Source organism: Rana temporaria, chromosome 2 (genome assembly GCF_905171775.1).
Source record: "Rana temporaria chromosome 2, aRanTem1.1, whole genome shotgun sequence".
NCBI classification, from domain to species: Eukaryota; Metazoa; Chordata; class Amphibia; order Anura; family Ranidae; genus Rana; species Rana temporaria.
In genome coordinates this window covers 131,118,171-131,135,891 of record NC_053490.1, presented here as the reverse complement: position 1 = coordinate 131,135,891, position 17,721 = coordinate 131,118,171, and the positions used below count along the sequence as shown (strand labels likewise).

Genomic DNA, 17,721 nt, shown 5'->3' with positions numbered 1-17,721 from the left:
AAGGCCATGAAACTGAAAAGTCTCAGGTGAGTAAACAGGAATGGAATTTCTGGACCGTTGTGTAATTCAATTTAAGAAAAAGGTATTCCCTGACAACTGATTAAGCCGCCTCCTCCTCTTTCTGTAGTAAGCACACGTTGTCTGTCCCATAGCTGAAACATAAACAGTAGGGGGTGTCCCATGCTACACTGAGTCAGCAGGACACTATATATACAGGACACTATATATACAGTTATCACAGTACACTGGAGACAGATCTACTAGTTCTCTCCAGCAAATTCTCTCCATCAATTTTCACAACACACCACAAACCCTTGAAAATGCCTTCCAGCTATTGTGGGCTCTTATTGGTCTTGCTAGCCCTGTTCCAGGATATGGCTGTCTCGTCTCCCATCCATCATCACCACCGCTGCAAATGGGAAGAAATCAAAGACCACGCAAGAACCCTGAGTGACCTTGCAATGAAGTTTTACAACAGTACAGTAAGTGTATTACTTTTTGCAATAGTAAAGCGATATAACTGTGCATAGTAACAATGACAAACAAGGTGGTGATATTGTATTTATTTATTATTATGGTTCTTGATTTTATTATTATATATATACTGTACATATTAAATATGATCTGAAACAAAAATCAAAGCACAGCAAAGCTTTTTTCACATTCGCCAGGTAAATAAAATGTCAGTAAGTGTTTTTGTCAGGTGTGGGACTACTTGCATCTTCTCTATACCAGCTAGTTTTAATTACAGACCTTTCTGCATAACCTGGAGTAAAAATTTAGATTAGCAGATTCATTCAGTCCTCTTTCCATTGCATATAAATACACAGGATGAAGCAATGCCAGATATTTTATCTGCTATACCTAAACATTAGAGCATGTTTACTTATTTTGTTTCATGGTTTTCTGATCATTTTCTTCCCTACCCTTTTACTGAATTTTACTATTTTTTGGCAACAGTTTTGCTATTCCAGAGCCCTATGGAGATACCCATGGACAGATATGACTACTTCATGATCATTTTATAGAATGAGTATCGCATAGGCATGCACTATCATATTGACCAAGCATGCATGTTATTGCCCTGTGTAGACACCCTTGGCCATGCCCATTTCTCAGGGAATACCGGTGATTCTTATGCCGCGTACACACGACCATTTTTAATGGTCTAGAAAAAAAACTTTTTTTTTCAAACCGATTATTGTTAGGCCTGCCTTGCCTACACACGATCGTGAAAAAAAAAATGCTCTAGCAAAGCGCAGTGACGTACAACATGTACAACGGCACTATAAAGGGGAAGTTCCATTCAGATGGCGCCACCCTTGGGGCTGCTTTTGCTGATTTCGAGTTAGTAAAAGTTTGGTGAGAGATGATTCGCGCTTTTCAGTCTGTTATGCCGCATACAGACGGTCGTTTTTTGTGATGAAAAAAAACGATGTTTTAAATCATGAAATAAAACGACGTTTTTGAAACATCATTTTCAAAAACGATGTTGCCTACACACCATCGTTTTTTCACAATGCTCTAGCAAAGCGAGGTTACGTTTCACCACTTTTTGCATTGAAGCTCACTTCATAAGTAGCTTCTGGGCATGCGCGGGTTTAAAAACGTCGTTTTAAACGTCGTTTTTCGGTACACACGGTCAATTTCTGTGAAACAAAAAACGAAGTTTTGAAAAACGACACAAAAAATTTTTTTTTGGTCGTTTTTTTGAAGACATAAAACAACGTTTTGCCCACACACGATCATTTTAAATGACGTTTTTTAAAACGTCGTTTTTTTTCATCACAAAAAACGACCGTCTGTACGCGGCATTACAGCGGGATAAATGTGCTTACTCAATTACGAACACTAGTTTTACCAGAACGAGCGCTGCCGTCTCATAACGTGCTTCTGAGCATGTGCGTTATTTTCACGTCGTTAAAGCCCACACACGACTATTTTTTACGATGTTAAAAACAACGTGAAAATTTAGAGCATGTTCTAAATTTTTTATGACCATTTTTAACGTTGCGAAAAATGCTCTGGAGCCCACACACGATCGTTTTTAATGACATTTTTCACATCGCGAAAAACGGTCGTGTGCACGTGGCATTACACCCAATATTGGTGAGCCCAGGGGGTGAATTGGCTAAAGACATTAGACTATTCCTCATACCAACCACTATCAGCCAAACTGAGCAACAATTGTGTCTCATGTTTTAATGATTGTTCCCCAATATTGCTCATCCTAGGAGTAGCAAGCCTATGACATTAGATTTTTTCCAACACCAACCATTAATGGCCAAATTGAACCACAGTCATCTTATGTCTATAGCTTTTGATTGACAGAAAATGTTGGTAGACTTCTTTATCATTGTTCTACAGATCACCTTATTCATTTATATTATTTTCTCCCTGTACATGGAAACACAGGAAGTTTTTAAAAATGAGCACATGTAATGCCATCATTAGCCTTTGCGCTAATAAATGAATAATAAATGAATAAATTCAAACCGTAAGTTAATCATAGGACACTGTTAAGTAGCAAACTTCCATTGATGACATTAATGGAGACCGCTAGTTCCAGGGCAATGACTGCTCCGTTAATTATTTATTTTATTGCCCCAAAATTATAATATAAGGGCATAGGTTGTTTCTATAGGAATCTAGTTGCCTTTGTGATAGACTATCTTTAAACTACAGATCTGTTTTTGGATTCACAAAATTACAAATATGCTGTATCTCGTGCACATGAGATGAATACATTGATGTATAAAAAAAAATCCAGGTAATGTTAAGCCATTGGTGTTCTCATTTATTTTGATTTTATTCCTGGCTTGGTATCCCACGAGTAATATCTCTTCATTGCTATTCACATAGATACTCCTGAGTTTCACTTTTGTGTGTGGTACAAAGGCTCATAAACATCATTAACATTACCTTTTTGTGATCTGTTACAGCAAGCCAATGACAACGTTGTTCTGGATATCCCCAGGATTCAGTGTGAACATCGATGTGGACCCCAAGACCTTTCATCAAATAAAACGGTATGCAAGAGCTTTAGAACAAGTCATTATCCAGCCGCTACGAGTGCTTTTACTTTCTGTCAGTGCCAGTATGTACACATAGAGGAAGTAGTCAATTAATTCACAAGTTACTAGAGAGTGACATCACTGAAACACCTACCACAAGCACAAGTATTTGTTCAGGAACTCTGCTCATCAGCATAATATCAGTGTTTTCATTTGAGAATTTCCCACAGATCCAGGAAGCAAATATGTTCTAGTAGAAACACATAGAACATCAAATGTGAATTCCAACAATTATCCCTTCAAATTACCTTCTTATGTGTCAAATTCAAAAAGCTGTTTAACATTTCTAAACTAGATTAATAGCAGCTTGGCACTTGGGGCATATGTACTGCTGTACTGGATAGTACTCCTAGTAGTTGAGCTAGTCCCGTGGTGTCTAAAGCCTGAAGAAAAATATGTATTAGCACAATCAAATGAAAAATTGTGAAGTTCTAGAACAGATCTGAAAATGTAAGAGACATTTGGGACTGATTACAGCAATCAAATGTTACATGGGTGCTCAACCTATGGCACTCCAGCTGTTGTGGAACTACAAGTCCCACGAGGCATTGCTAGGCTGACACTTACAAGCATGACTCCCAAAGGCAGAGGCATGATGGGACTTGTAGTTTCTCAACAACTGGAGGGCCACAGGTTGGTCACTCATGTTAAATGTCGTAGGTGTCATCTGATACAAATATATAATTAGTTGCTGTTTATGACTGAGATTCTAAATGAATGAAGAGATCAGATTATATGGAGTAACAGTGTAAGTAAAAGTTGCAGTGTATTCCTTTCTCTGTTGATTGCAGTTTCCATAGGGATTTATTAAAGTGTCACTTAGCCCTCGTTCACACTGAGGGCGGGTTTGAAATCGTGCAAGTTCAGCTGAACTCGCACGATTTCAAAACCGACTTTCATTGCGAGTGTTTGACAGACATCTCTGCGCGTTCGAGCACAGATGTCTATTGAAATCGCCCCCCGAAGTCCCCAAAAGTAGTGCAGACAGTACTTTTCGGAATCGAAATCCAACTTTGCGGACGGTGCAGTTGCTGGCAATTGGTTCAGTTTTGGCATGCAATTTTTGTATAGGGTCGAGAGAGATTAGAACACCTGTTTTTACTGCTGTCTGTGCCCCCGTTAGGGAGATTCACCCTCTCTATTTGTCTTGTTTAGTATTATGAATTATTATTAAGTGAAAGTAAAAAAAAAAAAAAAACATTAATAGAGAGGAAATCTTCCATTGGGGACACTAGTTTTAGTGACATTGATGACACCCAGGGATTACCTTACTATGGATAGGGTTTTCTCCCACTTCCTGTTTTGGCTATGAGACAGGAAGTGAAGAGAAATCTTCCCAATGGGACACAGATGGAAAAAAAAAACTAACAGGTACTATAACTCTCCCTTACCCTTAGGCTATGCAGAAATGAATAAAATTGCCTTTAGTAACACTTTAATGTAGAACTGGGGAAGATTTAGAACTTGTACTTTATTGCTACCTGTTTCCCCCTATTGGGTAAATTCTCTTTTTCTTTACCAAAAGCAGTGGGTGCACAGGAAAAAGGGTAAATCTCCCTAACCCTGACATAGAGAACAAAAACAAAAAAAGAAGGGTTCTACTTCTAACCCTCCCCCAGTCTTTCCAAAACAGAAAGAAGATGGTTTGCACAGAGTACTACTTTAATCCCCTGATTCCTCTCTCAGCAAACAGAATACCGTTTAGAGAAAAAGTTAATACAGTAGCCTCCTAACATTTGGGGTCTGTTTTGGAATGTTTAGAAATGTCTTCTTAGTTCATCTGTCGGTTCAACAGTCCATAGTTTGAGAATTAAAGTAGAACTATAGGCAAAACTTTTTTTTTTTCATTTTGGATAGAGTAATAGGGGGTTGTAACCCCTTTTGTCATTTTTTTTCTACCATCTGTGTCCAATTGCGGAGATTTTCCTTCACTTCCTGTCCCAAAGCCAAACTGGAAGTGAGAAGAAATCCCTGTAAATTAAGGAAATTCCTTGTGGACCCCAGGCCACCAGAACTAGTGTCACTGTTGGAAGATTTCCCCTTTATTACTTTAATGGGGACAACCCAAAATTTGGGATTTTCTCTTACTTTCAATAATAATGGTAAACAGGACAAATAGATAGGGCGATACTCCCTAATGAGGGCACAGACAGTAATAAAAACCCAGATGTTCTCATCCCTCTCTACTTTATCCAGAACTAAAAAAAAAAGTTTTGCCTTTAGTTATACTTTAAGGATTTTAAATGTTTGCTATGGGCAAGAAATATTCCTATTAGCACACTTTTAACAATGTAACATTTCAGTGAACAAAGGCCAGCAACAAATTTAGCTAGTTAATAATGAAAAGTCCCCTATTTACCACATTAGCTAGTTAAGCTCAGACCTAGGAAATTAATTTTTCAAGGGGAATTGAGATTTGCCCAATTACTAATGGAGGAGTTGTCCATTTTTCTATGCTGATATTTTAGAGAAGGTGTGGTAAGTCTGGTTTAGTTTATCAACTCCAATCATGCTATACAAAGTACTTTGATGGTTTCATAACTCACCACATTGTCTCACCCACAGACATGTCTGCAGCATATCCACCATGTACTGTCATTTTACAAGAGGGTTTTGGACGCCTTAACAGAAAATGACCTAAAGAACTATGACAAGAAAAATGACATTATCCACATCAAAAAGGTCTTATCCAATTTAGTGCGATGCTTAGAGGTAAAAGTTAATAAACGCCATTATACAAAGTAAATTTGTTCTTATAGATTTTAGTGTTAAAGTCTATGAATAAAGTAATGCTAATCTGATGCTGCCAGGGTTCCAATCTTATCAAAGTCATGTTTGGAGAGTATAGGGTGCCGGTTGTGACACCTAGTGGCCAGAGTATGTTTTGAAAGAGACCATTCAGTTGAGCGCTGTTCTTTTTTGCATTGATCATTTTTCAGGATAAGCTTTTTGGGGTCTAAAGACTAAGAAGAAGGGGGTAGACCCCCAAAAGCTTGTCCTGAAAAATTAATTGTTAGTGGAAATGAAAAACTGTTTTGTTGCAAGTGTACTAATAGAGCTAGAATCGCCTTGACATGACACCGTTGTAGTGTGAATATACACTAGTTTTGTACGAATACTTAGGTAGATTCAGAAAGAGTTAGGCCGGCTCAGTAGATAAGCCGACCTAACTCCGAATCTACGCCGCCGTATGTTTAAGCGTATGCTCAAACAGGGATACGCTTAAACATATCTAAGATAGGCCGGCTTGCGCCGTCCTATCTTAGATTGCAATTTTTCGGATGGCCGCTAGGTGGCCCTTCCATTGCAGCCGGCGTAGATTATGTAAATGAGCTTGTACGCCGATTCACGAACGTACGCCCGGCTGCCGCAGTCGAATTACGTTGTTTCCGTAAGGCCTTAGGCGGCCTAAAGTTATTCCACCTATGAAGTGGAATAACAATGTTAAAGTATGGCCGCCGTTCCCGCCGCGAGGTTTGAATTTTTTACGTTGTTTGCGTAAGTCGTCCGCGAATCGGGAGTTATGTAGTTTACGTTCACGTTAAAATCAATAGGCCCGTACGGCGTACTTAGCCGCAATGCGCACTGGGAAATGTAGGCGCCCAGCGCATGCGCAGTAGCAGAAAACGTCAAGCCTCATTTCCATACAACACGCCCCCCTCCAACCAATTTGAATTAGGCACCCTTACGCCCGCCGTAGATTACACTACGCCGCCCTAAGTAAGGAGGTAAGTGCTTTGAGAATCATGTACTTGCCACTCTTACTTAAGGCGGCGTAGTGTAAACACGCTAGGCTACGCCGTCTTAAGATTGCACGGCCGTACCTGAATCTACCTAACTGTGTTTTTTAAGAGATCATATTCAAAATGTATTTGATTTAGGATTTTTTCCAGTTAATTTGCAGAAACAGACAGTACAACTTGATTGTGTTTTTTATGGCTGTCTATTTTCTCTTGAACCCAGAATAGCGAGAATAGGAACATCCTTAGGATTTGATGACATTGAATTCTTTGAAAAAAATAGACATAAAGGCAGAACTAGAGTTATTTAATGTAATGCAGTGTCTTAAGCCTTTCCTTATACCCCAAGTACAACTCCGTGTGGCTCTCGTGTATAAAATATACAATTTTGATACAGTAGATGATTTTCCATTGTTGACTAAAAATATAACATTCACCTAACATAGTCCTTCTTTCTAAATAAAAAATAAAAAGCATCTAAAGACCTTTTTTTCTTTCTTTCTTATCCCCCAAATCCCCACCACCCCCAACCTTTCCTCCTCATTACCCATAACTCCCCCAACTTTTTGAGATGGGAACGAGGGACACTTTTTAGAAAATGTATGTAGGCATAGATGGGACACGCCCCTTAAAAAAGATTTTTTTTTTTACCACTACTATTCATTTATTCTAGCTTTTAAATGCAGCAATTTAGAAATTGGACGAAAGGTTTAGCATTGTGAAACACTTTTTGAAAGATAAATAGTGCATTTCATATACAACTATATAGATAAGACCAAAATGAGGGAAAAAGGGACTTTGTTCCAAATCAGGGACAGTCCCTCGAGATCAGGGGCAGTTGGGAGCTATGTCATTACCTCTCTGTTGTTTCTCATTTGTGGTGACATCTTATGATACTACCATCACATCTTAGTGCCTAATTATCCAGCTGATATCTTTATAACTGCAATGTTTATATGCAAGCTTCTGTTATTAGACTATGCAACATTTGTACTACTTTCTTCAATAAAAAATTGAACCAGAAAAAAAGCTTTTTCATTAAAACAATTAGAAAATGACACTAGCTACAGCAATATCCCTGTATCTCTGATACGGTATATGTCAATACAGCTGTATATTGTAGTCTTACATTTTTTTTTTCTTGGTAATAGGCTCACAGCGTCAAAACCACAACCATCCCACCGATAGAGGCAACAAGTGACTTTGTCAAAAAGAGGTTTGGAACACCTCTTGCATCTTCCAGCTCACTGATCGCTCGAGTTTTTGCAGTCGGGGATCCATCCAATCACTGGCCAGCGAGGAAGCAATAACACCCCATCTCCTTTTCCACATTGTTAAATATTATATATTTAATAGAACGTGCCTCCAGTGCAGGCTGTAGGAAATTTACATTTATCTGTATTGTAAAGTACCAAAGTATGCATCTTTTCAACTGTTTCCGTACAGAGGCAAACTAAGCTGCACAAACTATGTGTATATCTATAGTATCTATGTGTGTATAAGTTATGTGTATATCTATACACGTGTTTAGATAGATTGAGTTTTTTATATATTATATATAATTTATATATTTATTGAATTATATGCCATGCCTATCTTATATTTGAAATTCAAAAAAACATTTTGTACATCTACTATGTAATATTGAAGGGAACACTTGTTAAAAAAGTGGACCTCCAGTTTGTGTTCTCATTTAGCAGCACTGAGTGGTCTCCTGTGCCAGTAATACTTCTATGAACATTAGCTAATCTGTGTAATACATGGAGGAAAAGGTCGACAGTTGTCTGCAATGGAGATAGAAAGGGGCACAGAAAAAAAATCAAAATTGAAATGGATGCCAATGGGTTGTATCAGCTTTCTGTATCTTAGGACTTTGGTTGATGTTGCCTGATGCCCTGTACACACGATCTTACCTTGGTGCGACCAAATTCACATGGGTATTCCGACGGAATTCCATCGGAGTAAAATAGAACATGTTTTCTATGTAAACTCCAATGGAATTCATCGGAATACCGATGGAATTACTCCGATGGGGCATACACACGGTCGGAATTTCCGATCGAAAAAGTCAGTCTGACTTTTTCCATCGGAAATTCCGATCATGTGTACGGACGGGGCTTTAGAGTCCAGCCAATATTGATAAGACAGCAGCATGTTAGTTTTATAGGAACTCCTGTAATTATTAGGACAAGGGGTTTTCTACCAAGCTTGGAGTATTTTCAGTGTTTTTTGTCAGGTGAGGGTTTGACATTTAAAGAAGGGAGCTGGGAAAATTCTGCTTTCAGACATTTGCTGTTCTTGATGAAAAGATATATATGTATATCTTAGTCACTAAGTTCAACTCAGTAGCTATTGCTACTAGCTTATTTAGAATACATATTAGTCTAATAGAACACAGGAATGGCAGATTTTGTAGGACCATGTCAAAATATAATGTCGTAAGTGTAGCTACAATTTGGACCCATCATTTGTCTTTCACTGGTCCGGCCATTGCAGACATACGGGGTTATTTACTAAAGGCAAATCCACTTTTGCACTACAAGAGCAACCTACAAGTGCAAAGAGGGTGACATGCAAGGAAAATAAAAAAACAACATTTTAGCTTGCACATGATTGGATGATAAAATCAGCAGAGCTTTCCCTCATTTCAAATCTATTCCTCAGATTTAGAGCGACTGCACTTCCAAGTGCAATTTCAAGAGCACTTTGCACTTGTAGTGCAAAGTGGATTTGCCTTTCGTAAATAACCCCCATAGTGCTGCTTGCTTTGTCTTACAGCACTTTACAAATTACACATTTACATGTCTTTACCAAATTAGACCTTGTTAGCAAATATATTAGAAGGATGACTAGCAGACACAGTGAGAGACACAGTGAGAGCCACGTAACACTTAATTAAAAAAAGGAAAATACTTTAAATTGTATTTAACAAATGTACTTTATTCTTTAGGTATTTCTAAGAAATTATATGAATTTATTTATTGAATTTAAGATTTGTTTGTTTTTTCTATGATAACAGCATCGCCCAACTTTTATCTTCTCCCTAACACACCTTATTCCTAAGAATTAACCATTTAACACTTAAAAAAAACTAAAAAAGTACTTTAAAGTGCATTTTAAAATGGTACTTTATACTCTATTGATTGTTAATGTGTCTATGTATTTATTTATTTATTTATTTATATATTTGTTTGAAATGTACTTTGTGTTTTTACTGAAACTGTTGGCGCTATATAAATCCTGTATAATAATATTAATAATATTTATTTATTTTGACAACATTTTGTTCTTTTATTTTTTAAGTGAATAAAATGATCATGTATTCAAATTCTGTGTCTTGAAAGCTTGAAAATTAATTGTTCTGTTACATATCAATAAAGTAGAATAACGAAATAAGTTTACAGTGCATCCGGAAAGTATTCAAAGCGCTTCACTTTGTAAATGGAAGAAGTTTGGAACCACCAGCACTCTTCCTAGAGCGGGCCATCTGACAAAATTGAGTGATCGGGGGTGAAGAGCCTTAGTCAGGGAAGTAAACTAGAACCTGATGGTCACTCTGACAGAGTGCCAGTGTTTCTCTGTGGAGAGAGGAGAGCCTTCCATAAGAACAACCATCTCTGCAGCACTCCACCAATCAGGCCTGTATAGTAGTGTGGCCAGATAGAAGCCACTCCTCAGTAAAAGGCACATGACAGCCTGCCTGGCATTTGCCAAAAGGCATCTGAAGGACTCTCAGATCATGAGAAACAAAATTCTCTGATCTGATGAAACAAAGATTGAACTCTTTGGCCATGGGTGTAGGAACCCTTACAAATCTGGGGGGGACAGCATTTTTACCGACCCCCGACGCGCACACGCCATACATTATATCTGTGCTCCATTAACCTTAAATTGTTATGATGCTTAAAGTGATCGTTTAACTTGTTTATCTTTTACAGAGAAAGATAGCATAGATGGCGTTATTCTGCATTGCATTGTATAATGTACTATTGCTGGGATTTGTTGTTCCTCTGTAACTGCTGGTATTCTCCATTGCGTTGTATAATGATTATACTGCGCAATGCAGATTACCACTGACCAGTTATAGAGGAACTACAAATCCCAGCAATAATACATTATACAGCGCAATGGAGAATACCAGCAGCTATAGAGGAACAACAAATCCCAGCAATACATTATATAAAATGCAATGCAGAATACCAGCAGTTACAGAGGACTACAAATCCCAGCAATAATACATTATACAGGTTGTTTATTATATTATTGCAGGGATTTGGTGTTTTTTTTTTTAAACAGGAAACTTTAAAACAGGTCCCCCTTACCTGTTTCTGAAGCCTTGCAAGTCGCGGCGGCGGCTCTGCGGGGGGCGTGTGTCCGGCCTGTGTGGTGAGCGCGGCGTGGACTCGTCCTTCAGATGCCACCCGCAACGGCAGCCCACACACACTGCTGCCCCCCAGGACAAACCACCCCCTCCATTAGTACAGACCCCCCCTCAGGACAAACCTCCCACTTCAATTAGTACAGACCCCCCCATAAACCACCCCCCATTAGTAGAGACCCCCCCCCCATCCATTAGTACAGACCCCCGGACAAACCACCCCCTCCATTTTTACAGACCCCTCACCACAAGCCATTCCCCACAATTAGTACAGAGCCCCCCCACAATTAGTACAGAACCCCCCACAATTAGTACAGAACCCCCCACGATCCCCCACAATTAATACAGACCCCCCACAATTAGTACAGAGCCCCCCCAAGCCATCCCCCACAATTAGTACAGAGCCCCCCACAAGCCACTCCCCCCCACAATTAGTACAGAGCCCCCCCACAAGCCACTCCCCCCCACAATTAGTACAGAGCCCCCCCACAAGCCACTCCCCCCCACAATTAGTACAGAGCCCCCCCAAACCCCACCCGGGCAGCAGCTGGAGAGGACAGTGTGCAGCTGCGCCGCCGGGGTGGAGAAGATGAAAATCGTGGATGGAACAGGAGGGAGGCCTCAGACAAGGAGAGGAGGATGGAGAGGAGGAGGGAGAGGCGCACTCTGGCGCTTGAGCGCCACCTCTGTGGCACCTGGGTGAACTGCACCGCGCACGGCGATATGACAACACATATTCTGACAACTAGCTAGCGCCGGCCCAGCAGTGCTCCAACTTGGGAGCCTCCAAGTCCTCCTAACCTGGGGGGGATTTTACAATACCTGTCCCCCCCGCATTATTTCCTGGGGGGGATGCGTCCCCCCCGGTTCCTACGCCCATGTCTTTGGCCTTTAAGGCAAGCGTCATGTCCGGAGGAAACCAGACACTGCTCATCGCTTGGCCAATACCATCCTTACAGTGAAGCATTGTGGTGGCAGAATCATGCTGTGGGATGTTTTTCAGTGGCAGGAACTGGGGGCCAGATCCACAAAAACCTGACGTAACTTAAAAAATCCAATTTAAGTTACACTGCCTTAAAGTTTCTACCTAAGTGCCTGATCCACAAAGCACTTATCTAGAAATTTCAGGCTGTGTAACTAAAATTCCGCCGGCGCAAGGCGTTCCTATTCAAATGGGGCGAGTCCCATTTAAATGAGGCGCGCTCCCGCGCCGGCCGTACTGCGCATGCGCGAAGTTACGTTACGCCGAGTTTTGAGGATCGCGACGGCTTAAAGTTGCGTCGGGGAAAAAAAAATGACAGCGGCATGCATTCCTGAGGGAGAACTCCATGCCAATTTTCAAAGAAAAAACCGGCATGGGTTCCCCCCCCAGGAGCATACCAGGCCCTTAGGTCTGGCATGGGTTGTAAGGAGACCCCCCCACGCCGAAAAATTGACGTAGGGGGTCCCCCTACAATCCATACCAGACCCGTATCCAAAGCACGCTACCCGGCCGGCCAGGAAGGGAGTGGGGACGAGCGAGCGCCCCCCCCCCCCTCCTGAGCCGTGCCAGGCCGCGTGCCCTCAACATGGGGGGGTTGGGTGCTCTGGGGCAGGGGGGCGCACTGCGGGCCCCCCCACCCCAGAGCACCCTGTCCCCATGTTGATGAGGACAGGACCTCTTCCCGACAACCCTTGCCATTGGTTGTCGGGGTCTGCGGGCGGAGGCTTATCGGAATCTGGGAGTCCCCTTTAATAAGGGGGCCCCCAGATACCGGCCCCCCACCCTAAGTGAATGGATATGGGGTACATCGTACCCCTATCCATTCACCTGGAGGCAAAAAGTAAAAGTTAATAAACACACAACACAAGGCTTTTTAAAATATTTTATTATTCTGCTCCGGACGCCCCCCCTGTCTTCGTTATTAGCTCAATTACCAGGGGGGGCTTCTTCTTCCGCTCTCCGGGGGTCTTCTCCGCTCTCCGGGGGGGGTTTCTTCTCCGCTCTCCGGGGGGGGCTTCTCCGGACTCCGGGGGGCTTCTTCCATCTTCTCCCCTCTTCCGCTCTTGACTCGGCGAACCCCGGTTCTTCTGCAGCTCTCCGGTGCCTTCTTCTTCAGCGCTGGCTGCCTGCTATGTTTGTGTGTTAGCTCGATTTCAAACAGGCAGCCAGCGCGGTCTTCTGTGGCGTCAGGGTCTTCTGGTCTTCTGTTCTTCCGATGTTGCCTCGTCGCCTGTTGTCGCTGTAATGATGGAAGCGCGCCTTGCATCCCATTTATATAGGCATCACCGTCCCATCATGCTCCGGTAGGTACCCACGTGGTGGGTGCACGTGGGTAGGCACCCACCACGTGGGTACCTACCGGAGCATGATGGGACGGTGATGCCTATATAAATGGGATGCAAGGCGCGCTTCCATCATTACAGCGACAACAGGCGACGAGGCAACATCGGAAGAACAGAAGACCAGAAGACCCTGACGCCACAGAAGACCGCGCTGGCTGCCTGTTTGAAATCGAGCTAACACACAAACATAGCAGGCAGCCAGCGCTGAAGAAGAAGGCACCGGAGAGCTGCAGAAGAACCGGGGTTCGCCGAGTCAAGAGCGGAAGAGGGGAGAAGATGGAAGAAGCCCCCCGGAGTCCGGAGAAGCCCCCCCCGGAGAGCGGAGAAGAAACCCCCCCCGGAGAGCGGAGAAGACCCCCGGAGAGCGGAAGAAGAAGCCCCCCCTGGTAATTGAGCTAATAACGAAGACAGGGGGGGCGTCCGGAGCAGAATAATAAAATATTTTAAAAAGCCTTGTGTTGTGTGTTTATTAACTTTTACTTTTTGCCTCCAGGTGAATGGATAGGGGTACGATGTACCCCATATCCATTCACTTAGGGTGGGGGGCCGGTATCTGGGGGCCCCCTTATTAAAGGGGACTCCCAGATTCCGATAAGCCTCCGCCCGCAGACCCCGACAACCAATGGCAAGGGTTGTCGGGAAGAGGTCCTGTCCTCATCAACATGGGGACAGGGTGCTCTGGGGTGGGGGGGCCCGCAGTGCGCCCCCCTGCCCCAGAGCACCCAACCCCCCCATGTTGAGGGCACGCGGCCTGGCACGGCTCAGGAGGGGGGGGGGGCGCTCGCTCGTCCCCACTCCCTTCCTGGCCGGCCGGGTAGCGTGCTTTGGATACGGGTCTGGTATGGATTGTAGGGGGACCCCCTACGTCAATTTTTCGGCGTAGGGGGGGTCCCCTTACAACCCATACCAGACCTAAGGGCCTGGTATGCTCCTGGGGGGGAACCCATGCCGGTTTTGTTTTTTACAAATTGCCGTGGAGTTCTCCCTCGGGAAAGCATACCAAATGCCGTCGCTGGAATGGGCTTTTACAAGGTGTAACTAGTTTACACTTTGTAGAACGAGCCCTAATTTTACACTTGCAAAATAACACTTACGGCGCAAAAAGGAAGCTAGAAAGCTTTGTGGATCGCCTTAAGTGCTAATTTGCATACTAGCAACGGCATTTCGACTCGAAATGCCCCCAGCGGCGGATGCGGTACTGCATCCTAAAATTCGGCAGTGTAATTCAATTACACATGCCGGATCTTCTGTCTAACTTTGGAAAAAGCCTTTTGAGGATCGTTTCCAAAGTTACACACAGACTGAACAGCAGTTAAGTCGGAGTATCTCTTTTGAGGATAACCCCCTGGGAAACTAGTCAGGATCGAGGGAAAGATGAGTGCAGCAATATACAGAGATATCCTTGATGAAAACCTGCTCCAGAGCACTCTGACCTCAGACTGGGGTGAAAGTTCATCTTCCAACAGGACAATGACCGTAAGCACACAGCCAAGATAACAATAGGTGTTAAATAGGTGTGCCAAGCTTGTAGAATCATACTCAAAAAGACTTGAGGCTGTAATTGTTGTCAAAGGTGTTTCAACAAAATATTGAGCAAATGCTGTGAATACTTATATACATGTGATTTGTTTCGTATTTTATTTTTAATACATTTGCAAAGATTTCAAACCAACTTCTTTCGCATTGTCATTATGGGGTATTGTTTGTAGAATTTTTAATCTGATAGCAGTGTATTTTTCTTTCTGTTAAAGTGACAGAGTAATTTTAACCATTTGCCCACCAGTCGCCATCATTTTACTGCAGCAGGTCGGCTCATTCCTGCAAACCACCGTAGTTGTACGTCGGCCCTTTAGGCATCTATAGCAGGCGCCTGCTGCAAGGCCACCCGCAATCGCTTCACAGAGGGGCAGAGCAGGGATTTGTCAGTGTAAACAAACAGATCCCCATTCTGTCAGGGGAGTAGAGAGTGATGTCTGTTCCTAGTGATTAGGAACAGTAATCTCTCTCCTGCTCCAGTCAGTACACTACCCCCACAGTTAGAAACACCTCCCAGGGAACACATTTAACCCCTTGATCGCCCCCTGGTGTTAACCCCTTCCCTGCCAGTGACATTAATACAGTAACCAGTGCATTTTTATAGCACTGATCACTGTAAAAATGTCAATGGTCCAAAAAAAGTGTCAAAAGTGTCTGATCTGTCTGCCGCAATGTCGCAGTCCTGCTAAAAATCGATGATCATCGCCATTACTAGTAAAAAAAAAAAAATTGCGCAAACCAATCAATATACGCTTATTGCGTTTTTATTTACCAAAAATGTGTGGAAGAATACATATTGACCTAAACTGATGAAGATTTTTTTTTTTAATTGGGATAATTATCATAGCAAGAAGGAAAAAAATTGTTTTTTTTTTTCAAAATTGTCTGTCTTTTTTGTTTATAGCGCAAAAAATAAAAACCACATAGGTGATCAAATACCACCAAAAGAAAGCAAAAGGGACATCAATTTTGTTTGGGTACATTGTCGCACGAGCCAAGATTGTCAAGCGGCAGTTGTAAAGGGGCGCAGTTCTGTATCGCAAAAAATGGCCTGATCCTTAAGTGGTTAAAGGACACCTTGTGCACATAAAAATACACCCAACCTGCATAGCCAAGCCATACCCCGGGCCACCATGACAAACCATGCAAATTATTTAAATACTACTAGGCATGGTCCTAAGCAGCATGGAGGGAAAAACAACATGTTCACTTCAATGTGGGCCCATGGAGCAATTTTTACTTATTTTCCCCTTTGCTCCCATTCAGACCATAAGAGACAAAGAGGAAGATAACAAAAAAACAATACGTTCAGGTATGGGTGAAGCATGTTACTTTCCTTTCTCCCAGGGCAGCCATCAGAAAATGTAGGGCCCCTTAGACAGTTTTAGGCCTGGGCCCCCCTGGGCCTGACCACCAACATTCCCCAGGGCCTGCCCACTGGTCGTCCCACTGAATCTGCCCACTAGCTATCCCAAGTCCTTCAGTGCAAACACTTTTATTTTAACATATATGAAATGCACAGTGTATTATAAGTCATTAGTGCTTTCAAGGTTTAACTGTAGGAAATTATATCTTGCCCAAAAGAGACATCACAATCCAGCAGCTGTATGCTCGCCCCCCCCCCCCCCATCATTAAGCTCTCAGCTCCCCTACACCTGTATGCTCTCAGCCCCCCTAAAACCTGTATGCTCGCAGCCCCCCTCAAACCTGTACGTTCTCACCCCCCCCCCCCCACACCTGTACATTCTCAGCCCCCCTCACATGACACACACAGACACACGTACAAAGGCATACACACGTACACAGACACACACACAAACAGACACACATGTACATAGACGCACACATGTACACAGGTACACAACCATCCCCCCTTCACTTGTTCAACAGCCCTTACTTGCAGCACACAAAAGGAGTGCACATGCAGGAATTTTCCAGAGTTGTCAGCAAATTTTCCCAATGTGAACGCAATGACACAGAGCAGCTGCTGACTCACTCTCATTCCGAAAGCCAGCGCAGCCACGGAGCTCCCCTACAACCACCCCTGCCTTCTCCCATCAGGCCGGGCCCGTTCAGACGCACTGGCCCCTTACAGGTATATGGGCTGTACCCCCCTGTTGGTGGCCCTGCTTTCTCCCACATGACAATGTTGGTGGTTGATAATTGGTGATTGGCAGTTCTGGCAACCAGTCACATGGGGTATGAGAAAGTGTCCTAAACACTGTAAACTTGAAGCTTGAACCAAGATTTTTCTCGTAGCTCCCACAGGTAAACAAAGTTGCAGGGAAGCTAATATATATATATATATATATATATATATATATATATATATATGTATGTGTATATATATATGAATATATATGTAAACTGCTGTGGGGGGACACTATTAAAGCGATGCTGTGCAGTGCCTTGCATGGTTGTAGAATAGGCATAAAGCTTGTATGAATAGAAGTTAGGAGAACACAACAGGTTTCTTCAGGTATCTGTCGTGCTTTCTGCACGGTAATTATAATGAGTAATTTTTAAACGATAATTTTTTAAAGATACAGGATCAATCAATATGAACACAGACAAAAAAAAATTTAGATTTATTCACCCGACATGCAAAATAGTTATATAAAGCTTGTTTGACAGAAGTAAATGTTACATAAAATCAAGAAAATTTATT

At 42.6% G+C, this 17,721-nt stretch overlaps 1 protein-coding gene across 1 annotated transcript; it reads left to right on the top strand.

Moving 5' to 3' along the window:
- The first annotated feature begins 320 nt into the window (after positions 1-320).
- Positions 321-8,124, top strand: IL23A (interleukin 23 subunit alpha). The gene is made up of 4 exons (XM_040339348.1): positions 321-482; positions 2,943-3,029; positions 5,640-5,786; positions 7,966-8,124. Exons 1-4 carry the CDS (start codon positions 321-323, stop codon positions 8,122-8,124), a joined length of 555 nt encoding a protein of 184 aa, XP_040195282.1.
- Positions 8,125-17,721: the final 9,597 nt, after the last annotated feature.